The sequence below is a fragment of the Drosophila willistoni genome, chromosome 3R (genome assembly GCF_018902025.1).
Source record: "Drosophila willistoni isolate 14030-0811.24 chromosome 3R, UCI_dwil_1.1, whole genome shotgun sequence".
In the NCBI taxonomy this organism is placed as follows: domain Eukaryota; kingdom Metazoa; phylum Arthropoda; class Insecta; order Diptera; family Drosophilidae; genus Drosophila; species Drosophila willistoni.
Window position 1 is genome coordinate 28154267 of NC_061086.1, and position 9155 is coordinate 28163421.

A 9155-nucleotide genomic window follows, 5' to 3' on the forward strand; every position below is an offset into this window, starting at 1 on the left:
TGCAATAATTGAGTTAAAATCAGCTTAAAAATATTTTCAGATCTTAGAAAGATTTTTAAACTAAATTACTTTGAGTAATCCTATTTTTAATTACGACAATCAGCAAATGATAATACAGTTACTAAATATTAAATCAAATTGAGTGTTTTATATGAACGATACAATAAAATATAAAATGCCAAAGACCAAATTATTATTATCTATGTAAATGTAAATGTGTTTCATTGTTTTTGTGAATTTTTCTAGTTGGAAATTAAAGCCGCAAAATGAAACGTAGAAAAACGCGAAATAAAACAAAAACAACAACAAGGGCTGGAATCGAACGACTTAGAAGTGAAGTCATGTCATGGGATTGTTATATAAAAGTTCCAAACTCTTGAGCATAATTCTGGGTGAGTGTGATAAATGCCATTCGAGTTGGAACCATAAGCCAATACGCGAGAGTAAAGCAAATGGCGGGCTCTCGTTCATCTGTGTGTGTGTGTGTGTGTGATTGGTGTTGGTGGTGCGCCTGTGTATGTGTGAGGGGCGGAGTTTCGCGATACGCACAGTGGTTGCAGGCCAGCATTGAATTGGGTGAAATGTATCTATCAGATACCCACAGCCTGCCTTAGTTGATGGCCAGGCTGACATCCTTCCAGTGCTGCAGCCGTGTTTAAGTATTTAATTTTGATTCATTTGTTCATCTGCGCAGATTCCCTGGAAGATCAAGAGGGTGGAGCTATGTACATATCGTGCGATGTCTCAAACGGTGGTCCTGTGGAACCAGAAACGGGCTATGTGCCCAACAATCCATTATTCGTCCTGGCGCTGGACAGTCCGCAGGTATTTTCTAAATTCGCATAAATCCAAATTTTTAGACGTGTCGCATTAAAGTCAAGTGTTTCCTTCGTATCACAGCAAGAGTGTGCTGCATCCTGTGTCGGCTGCTTATCCTGCCAAGGTAATACCGCCCTGCCCATATCCTCGCTTACCAGCAGTGATTTCGATTGCGGTGGCTGCTTTGATCCCACCATCGGTGTCGGAGTGGGAGTCGGTGACGGTGACAGTGACGCTGTGCTGGGCACAACAAGCCAGTTAAATAATACACCACCCGCCGGCGGTAGCGGTAATTTAGCATCAAGTGGAGCCGGCAACGGCAGTTATTGGAATACCGACGAGATGGCCTCCACATTTCCTGGTCTACCGCCGCTGGACATTGATCCGTTGCCCAGTTTGTTCCCCTTTTCGCCATGCGGTGCCTCTTACAATTTTGCCACCAATCCGCATCAGGCATCGCTGTCCTATACGGTGCATCCGCACCAAATGCTCATCTCCCCGAATGGCAGCCAGCAGCACGGACATGGGGGACACGGACATTCCAGCAATCACCAACACCAGCACCAGCATCAGCAGCATCAACATCAGCATCAGCACCACCCTCAACAGGCACAAAATCAGGCATCGCTCGGTGGAAACATGCTCCACAATAGCATTAGCACAACGAGTGGGAATGGAAATGGAGCCGGCTCCGGTTGTTATTACGAGTCGTCCGGCTCTAATGCTCCCACAGCCGCCGCCATGTATCCAAGTATGAGTGTGAATGTCAGCATGAACATGACCATGCATCATGGCTATGGGGCAGCTGATGGAAGCGGAGTGCCCATGCAGTGCTCACAAATGAATTGGACACCGCCAAATAATTCCACGGCGGCTGCAGCAGCGGTAAATGTGCTCTATCCGCCGCTACTAAGTCCCACCCATTATCCCGCCTCGGCTACCTATTCATTTACGGCGGATTTTCGTGCTCCGGCCGCAACAGCAACAGCAGCAGCAGCTGCGGCAGCATTAGGAGCTCTACCGCCGCTGACTGTGACTGAAAAGGAGTCACCATCGCCGCCTGCTGCAAGCACAGCGGCCGCCCTTGGTTATCCTTATGCTGGGACAGTATCGGCGGGACATGTTCAGGGTTATTCTCCGCCGCACAAGAGTCCGAGCAGCTATCAGGCAGCTGCTTTGAGTTTGGGCCTCTCCACCTATGATGATGATGGAGAGGATAGCAATGGCGAGGATGGCGAGGACAGTGCCAGCGGAGGCGATATGAAACCAAATTTGTGTCGCCTCTGTGGGAAAACCTATGCCCGGCCCAGCACACTGAAGACGCACCTACGCACGCATTCGGGGGAACGGCCATACCGATGTCCCGACTGCAACAAGAGCTTCTCCCAGGCCGCAAATCTGACGGCCCACGTACGCACACACACCGGCCAGAAGCCGTTCCGTTGTCCCATTTGTGATAGACGATTCTCGCAAAGTTCCAGCGTCACCACGCACATGCGCACCCATTCCGGGGAGCGGCCCTACCGATGCTCCTCCTGCAAGAAGTCCTTCTCGGATAGCTCCACATTAACCAAGCATTTGCGCATCCATAGCGGCGAGAAGCCCTACCAGTGCAAATTGTGTCTGCTCAGGTAAGTGTTGATACAGGAAAATCCTGGAATTGGCTGGAATCTAATCAATTTTTGTCGTCTACCATTCAGATTCTCCCAGTCGGGCAATCTCAATCGGCACATGCGCGTCCATGGCAACAATAACAACAATGGCAATGGCAGCAGCAGCAGCAGTGGAGGAAGCGGTGGTGGCAATGGCATTAGTGGCAACAGTATAATCACATGACAAAAGCCACGCAGTGCTGGCGGTTTTCAACATTATCACCCCACGCACCCGCACCACCATTCGCATCCACATTCACATCCGCATCCGCATTCACATCCACATCATGTGCACCATCATCACCACCCACACATGACCAACTATGATTATGGAAATTATAGCATCAGCGACTATACTCCACCCGGCGCTACACAAAACTATTCAGGGTATTATTTCTGTGCACTCAACAAACCAGCCAAGTTCGAGCGTTTCTATTAGAGCCCAAAGGACATGAAGTTAATAATCCTTAATAAGGAAATAAATGGAAAAGACAATTGAATCTCTGCAAGTAAATCGAGAACTTAACCATAGAGTAGGAATGATCTACAAGTCCTAATTGAAATGCAGTTGAAAATGCTCAAATTTCAAAAAAACAGAATACATATAAATTGTATTGAACCAAATTAACAATCAATTGTAAATATATACATAATTATATATATATATATCCTTCCTAAATATTATTGTATTTATTACTCATTGACTATTCTGAACCAATGTTAGCGACGCGAAATTAGTTCATATAAACAATCTATTGTAGTTGATAAACACGCATAAATCTATTCAAAATTAGCAAACGAATTAGTAATTAAGTTTAATAAATGTAAGTAAAAGGACACACACACACACACACACACACATACAGACACAGCAAGCACTCAAAACAATTCAAATCAAAATGGTTATGTATCATTGAATATGCATATGTAGTTTTAGTTATAGACAGGTGCTTTGATTTAAGCCAATTTTTGCGTATACTGAAATAAATTATAAATATAAAATATTTGGCTTATCCAAGATAGAATTTAAGATGATTGAAGTAACAATTAACAATTAAAAGATATGTCAATAGATTGTGAAAGATTGACCAATTGACTTTCAATCAAAAAGATTAACCCATAGCCAGTCATTCAAATCAGATAACTATGTGATTTGTATAATAAGTGAAAATTTAATCTTAATTTGTTGCACTAGAAAATATCATCTACTATATAAACAGCCTCCGTGTCACTGCCACAAACTAGGCGGGATCCATGAACATCAAAGGAATTAATAGCTTTGCGCGTATTGGTTAGAACGCCACCCAAATCAATTAATGTACGTACACGTTCTCCACTTAGCCAGGCACTATTGCCATCCTTTTGATTGCTCTCATTTAGAGCCTTATTCTCCGACCAGAGCCAAACTTCTCCTCCCTCTGCTGCGGTGAAAAGCTTGGAGGGATCCTTGCTATGAAAACGTATATCATTGATAGGACTATTGTGGGCGGTTAGATAAGAAGCAGGATATGCTAAATTCCGTAAATCCCATACAGTAACTGTGCCCTCTTCACTGCCACACATAAGGATATGTTGCTGCATGGGATGCACCGTTATAGCGGAAACAAAATTCGATGCTTTGTCATCTTCACAGGCAGCCATGAAGGCTATTTTTGGCTGAGCTTCGCTGGAAAGGCGAGTATCGAACATTCGTAATACGCCCATTCGATTGGCCGTAACCAATTCATGCTGGTTGACATAGGTAACGGCAAACAAAGATATGCTATCGGCATCGATGGAACGTTTTACTTGCTTCAAATTGTTGGCACTGAGGACATTGAGAACTCCATCCTCCCCCACTGTAGCCACATCACTGCCATAGGCGGCAATTGCAGTACAAGGTGCGGAACTGTCACTGCGTTTTAGGCTATGTAGACGTTCGCTGCGTGCCTGAAACTGTAGCTTGTCCTCTTCTACGGCACGCTGCAAATTAAAGAGACTAAGATGACCTGGAAGTGGTTGGAGGGAATTTAGATATCAGCTGTTGCTGGTCTCTGCATCCGATTCTTACCATCTGCACAGCCCACAGCCAGAGTATTGTGGTCTACAAATTCCAGGCCATTCACTTCGTCCTGCATGGCGATTTTGTCATTGCAACGCGGGGTAAAATCCAAACTTGCATCCGTATTGCCGAATTGATGCTGATTGGATTGCAGGCGCCAAATGCGTACGAAATTTTTGCTCATGTCCCAGCTGCCGCTGATGAAACGTTCGCTTTCCTGCAACTGCTCTGGCACCCATCGCACTTTAGAAATCTTTTCTGACACATAATGTATGGAGACATTTGCGGCCATTGTTTTAAACTGCTTTTTAAAAATTACAAATAACAATAATGTATAAACACAACGCGGCCTTTATAGTGTGACCTACCACAAACCGGCAAGTTATCTAGTATTTTGTAGTATTTTTTCTCATTTGGCGCTTTTTGGTGTGACCAAATCTTACTGAATAGCTACCGGCAAGAAATCTAGTATTTTTTTGGGATTTTGCTGATAAGCCTGCAGACACATTCTTTGAGTTTTGGCGGGAAGGAAAATTGTTGTTGTTTATAAATATGGATAAATATTTAATCAAAATGCCGACTAAGACGAATTTAAATGGAGATCAAGTAAGTTGTGTTTAAATATATAAAAGATTTAATGATACAGATTTGAAGTAAATTTAAATTCAGAAACCTGCAGCACTCAAGGGAACTCCAAAAACAATTGATAAACAAAAGGAGAAAAACACTCCAACAGAAAAACAGGTAAGTTTTGTTATTGTCGTAGTAACAAAAGAAAATAAATATATCACTTTTATTTAGAAACAAGAGGACGATTACGTGGAGAAGGAGAATACGCCTAAACTCAGAAACGCCCAAATCGCCAAGCCTGCCTCTAAGCGCAAGAATCAAGATACTCCCACAGAGGTAAGTGTAATTTCCAATCCAATTGATCATTAATCCAAACATTTTCAATTTAAGGTCAAAGACATAAAGAACGAGGAGGACGGTGAGAATCCACCTAAGCGGCGAAGTGCTCGACTTACACGCAGCACTCGATCTATGGCCGAAGAGGGTACTCCTTCGCCGGAAAAGGAAAAACCAGAAAAATTGCCTTTTATTAAGTATAAAGGAGCCATCAAATATTATACAGAGAACCATGAAATAGCTGCTTCGGCTGATGATGTAATGTAAGTGTGTCTAGAGTTCTATCTGCTAAACAATCATTAACAATTTGTTTTTTAGCCAATGGATAGACAAACAAACCACACTGGATGTGGTGCCCATGGCCTTCGATATGGAATGGCCATTCTCGTTTCAAACGGGGCCAGGCAAATCTTCAGTTATTCAAGTATGCGTGGATGAACGATGTTGTTATGTTTACCAGCTGAGTAAACTAAAGAAACTGCCCGCAGCTTTAGTGGCTTTACTTAATCATCCGAAAGTACGGTTGCATGGCGTCAATATCAAGGCGTAAGTTTCCATAAACTATTTCGCAAAAATTCCCACATAAATTTCTTGCAATCTTTAAAGAGATTTCCGCAAACTTCAACGAGACTTTCCAGAGGTTTCAGCCGATCCTCTTATTGAGAAATGCGTCGATCTGGGTGTTTGGTGTAATGAAATATGTGAAACTGGAGGTCGTTGGAGTCTGGAACGCTTGGCCAATTTCATTGCCAAAAAGGCCATGGATAAAAGTAAAAAAGTTCGGATGAGTAAATGGCATGTCATACCCCTCGATGAGAATCAATTAATGTATGCGGCCATAGATGTTTATGTAAGTGGAAAAGTTCCTTCTGGACGAATGCCTTGCTATATCATTTATAATTTTCAGATTGGTCAAGTTATCTACAGAGATTTGGAGCAGAGGGAAAAGGTTAAATTACAGAATGAAGCCAATTTCAAAGAACAAAATGGTGATGCTGCCTTTAAAGCAGTTAAAGCATTAGGAGAAACATTTCTTGATAAGATCACTCAGGTGACGATTTAAGCAAATCATGTTAGATGCATGCATTTCTCTTGTACTTCAATATTTTATTTTAATTTTTATACGTTAACAAACATTTATTTGCAATTATTTCTGTTAGATTATATGTTAATTGGCTATTTTTTTCATGGCCCCATTTGCCCATTGCTAGATAAAATTTACACAATTCCCACTTTTTTTACATTTCTCAACTTGCAATAAATTTTAATTTTGTAAATTCGCTTTGGAACTAAACTTATAATATGAACACAGTTGGAACCGTCAGCGCCATGATTAAGCATCATTTGAATTGCGGACGACGGGCGCCAATGGCCTCAAGTTTTCGCTTAAGCAGATCATTGTCCAAATCAATTTGTCGTTGACCTTTTTTGCGATTAACAGCGGCGCTGGAAAGTCGAGCAACTGGAGGCGTTTGCTTTGGTGGTGCATTGGGATTACACTTAATACTGCTTGTGCTGGCCTTTATGGTAGCCGTCGGCTTAACGGACATCATTTTCTTGAGCAAAATGTGATTCTGTCGCTCAATCTCACGCACCTGGTAATTGGAAAAACTGAAACTTTTGCGTCCCGCATTTTTATTGCTGTTCAAAGAGACAAAAAAATGATTAATTGGCAATACTATGTGTACTTCAAAATGAAACTTACTTGACTTTATCAGTGGAGGAACGCGGACGCAAGGCACCAGGAGCACATTTGCCTGCACCGCTGCTGTACGTGGTACTGGGAGTTGCACTGGAGAAGCCACAATTGACATTTTGCTGTTGCCGACGTCGATGTGGGTGATGTCTCATAAGACCATCGCCCTGGCCACACTCATCCATGAGGAACTCGTCCATATCCAATTCCATTTCAGGCTGCAGTTCTGCCACACCCGCCAGGCTGTCCATAGCGGATGGGCAGCGACAACTGGGCCGGGCTAGTCTGGCAGAGCGCACAGTACCCACCGTATTCTGGGAATCCAGGTGATGATGCTGCGGTGTTGGCCTACGTCTATCCCCACAGCTGCGTGAGCTAATCTGAGCCGATGACCCTGTGGTGGAAATACTATCGCATTCCTCGACCGTTCCTAGCCTAGCAGCATGTGACTGCATCATTCCCGTGGCCATGGCCAATTGTTCGAGAGCTGGATTGTTAACAGCGCCGCCGCTCATGCGAAATGAATTCATGATCATTTCGGACATTTGAGTCATTTTCTGTTCCAGATACTTGACGGCTGCAGCATCCGGTTTCATGGAACTATCGTTAACAAAGTCCTCCAATTGTGGCGGAGGAGTAGTTTCCACCACTTCCTTTTCGTAACCAATAAACTCAAGATCAGTCTGTTGATAAGTTTCTGGTGGTTGGACATTCTCCATTGGTGGCGGCTCTACGTTTGCCTCGCCACGTTGACGTGCTGAACGGCTTGAGTTCAGGCTTACGGGCATCGGAATACCAGACGGTTTGCGTGGCGTACGTTCCTGAACTACGGTGAATTCGGTCTCAGCCGAGTAGAGAGAAAGATTGTCGGCGTTATGCATTCTGCTAACGGGTCCACTCTGATCACTACTATTATCGCTGGCATCGACAACAGTCACCGTGTCTTCCATGTTCATTTGGATTACTTCTTCCTCCTCGCCGCCGCCGTTGTCGTCGTCCAGGTATTGCTCTTGATCCTCGTCGCCCATATCATTGTATTCATGGTGATCTACTTCAGTCTTTTGATCATCTTCATTCTCCTCAATCTGTAGCTCCTCTTCCTCTTCCTCTTCATCCACTGATTCGGCATCATCATCGATGTAGTTATTATTAACAGCATGATATTGTATCACTTCCTCCTCATCCTCCTCCTCCTCCTCTTCGATTTCTTCAACTTCCGTTACATCAGGTTCTCTCTGCTCTTCTCTGACAGTCTTATTATGCGCACTACCCGGTTTCAGGGTGCGAACTGATAGGGCCTCATCCTCCTCATGAATTCTGAGTACGCCTACCAATTCATTCACCTCGGCCACAGTCTTGGTTACGACCACATTACTCTCATCGTCCGATGAAGAGCTGGGATAGGTCGGCATTCGTGTGTGATTGAAACCCCCAGTTGAACGACCGCTATACAATTGCTGGCGACGTGCATGTGGCTGTGGGGGATTGGGATTGGGGGGCAGGACATTTATTTTGGTATTTAGGCTAAACTCTTTGATTGTCAGCTCCGGCAAATCTTTGCCGTCACTTACATTGCCGCGCATAAACTCTGCCTCCACATCGCTCTCGCTTTGGCTATCACTCTCCTCTTCCTCATCCTCCTGCTCCTCTTCCAGTTGCTCTAGCTGCATTTGGTTGGCATCGTCATAATCGTCCTCTGAGATTTCCTGTTCTTCTTCAACCTCAGATTGGGAGTCCTCCTCAAAGGACTCGTCCACATATTCATCATCGGAATTAACCGGCACCTCTGACATCATTTAAAATAAAGAAAATTACACTAAAAACTCTTTGTGTTGATATTGTTAAGAATGTATAATCGTTGTCCTTGTTGTTGTTGTTGTTGTTCTTGTTGTGTAATGGCACAAAACTAATGACGTTCTAATAATATTTCGTGGACTTTTCTTATTTTCAAAAAATAAAATAAAATAAGAGAATCATTGAAATATTGTGTGTGCCCTTCTGTAGTATTTCTCGTTAACTGTCTAATCTTTGAACTATGAAT

General features: G+C 43.5%; 4 protein-coding genes across 4 annotated transcripts; 2 read left to right on the forward strand and 2 right to left on the reverse strand.

Annotated features, from left to right (window-relative positions):
- Positions 1 to 251: 251 nt before the first annotated feature.
- Positions 252 to 3546, forward strand: LOC6647632 (protein glass). Its single transcript, XM_002069546.4, has 4 exons — positions 252 to 392; positions 695 to 825; positions 901 to 2450; positions 2520 to 3546. The coding sequence occupies exons 1-4, from the start codon at positions 347 to 349 to the stop codon at positions 2653 to 2655; spliced, it is 1863 nt and encodes a 620-aa protein (XP_002069582.3). The 5' UTR covers positions 252 to 346; the 3' UTR covers positions 2656 to 3546.
- Positions 3547 to 3616: 70 nt separating this feature from the next.
- Positions 3617 to 4888, reverse strand: LOC6648208 (nucleoporin Nup43). Its single transcript, XM_002069545.4, has 2 exons — positions 4522 to 4888; positions 3617 to 4459 (listed from the first exon to the last, which is right to left on the reverse strand). Exons 1-2 carry the CDS (start codon positions 4802 to 4804, stop codon positions 3663 to 3665), a joined length of 1080 nt encoding a protein of 359 aa, XP_002069581.2. The 5' UTR covers positions 4805 to 4888; the 3' UTR covers positions 3617 to 3662.
- Positions 4889 to 5035: 147 nt separating this feature from the next.
- On the forward strand, positions 5036 to 6695 carry LOC6648207 (Werner Syndrome-like exonuclease). Its single transcript, XM_002069544.3, has 7 exons — positions 5036 to 5118; positions 5182 to 5256; positions 5314 to 5418; positions 5473 to 5681; positions 5737 to 5964; positions 6025 to 6268; positions 6326 to 6695. The coding sequence occupies exons 1-7, from the start codon at positions 5065 to 5067 to the stop codon at positions 6479 to 6481; spliced, it is 1071 nt and encodes a 356-aa protein (XP_002069580.2). The 5' UTR covers positions 5036 to 5064; the 3' UTR covers positions 6482 to 6695.
- LOC6648206 (protein hemingway) lies at positions 6662 to 9155 on the reverse strand. Its single transcript, XM_002069543.4, has 3 exons — positions 8686 to 9155; positions 7124 to 8589; positions 6662 to 7059 (listed from the first exon to the last, which is right to left on the reverse strand). Exons 1-3 carry the CDS (start codon positions 8908 to 8910, stop codon positions 6759 to 6761), a joined length of 1992 nt encoding a protein of 663 aa, XP_002069579.2. The 5' UTR covers positions 8911 to 9155; the 3' UTR covers positions 6662 to 6758.

Coding starts and splice junctions, on each gene's coding strand:
- LOC6648208 (XM_002069545.4), bottom strand. CDS start 4,804: ATGGCCGCAAATGTCTCCATACATTATGTGTCAGAAAAGATTTCTAAA. Junction 4,460..4,521: donor GGCTGTGGGCTGTGCAGATG/GTAAGAATCGGA, acceptor AACCACTTCCAG/GTCATCTTAGTCTCTTTAAT.
- LOC6647632 (XM_002069546.4), top strand. CDS start 347: ATGGGATTGTTATATAAAAGTTCCAAACTCTTGAGCATAATTCTGG. Junction 826..900: donor TGGCGCTGGACAGTCCGCAG/GTATTTTCTAAA, acceptor TTCGTATCACAG/CAAGAGTGTGCTGCATCCTG. Junction 2,451..2,519: donor TGCAAATTGTGTCTGCTCAG/GTAAGTGTTGAT, acceptor TCTACCATTCAG/ATTCTCCCAGTCGGGCAATC.
- LOC6648207 (XM_002069544.3), top strand. CDS start 5,065: ATGGATAAATATTTAATCAAAATGCCGACTAAGACGAATTTAAATGGA. Junction 5,119..5,181: donor CGAATTTAAATGGAGATCAA/GTAAGTTGTGTT, acceptor ATTTAAATTCAG/AAACCTGCAGCACTCAAGGG. Junction 5,419..5,472: donor ATCAAGATACTCCCACAGAG/GTAAGTGTAATT, acceptor TTTCAATTTAAG/GTCAAAGACATAAAGAACGA.
- LOC6648206 (XM_002069543.4), bottom strand. CDS start 8,910: ATGATGTCAGAGGTGCCGGTTAATTCCGATGATGAATATGTGGACGAG. Junction 8,590..8,685: donor CAGAGTTTATGCGCGGCAAT/GTAAGTGACGGC, acceptor AATCCCCCACAG/CCACATGCACGTCGCCAGCA. Junction 7,060..7,123: donor TCCTCCACTGATAAAGTCAA/GTAAGTTTCATT, acceptor CTCTTTGAACAG/CAATAAAAATGCGGGACGCA.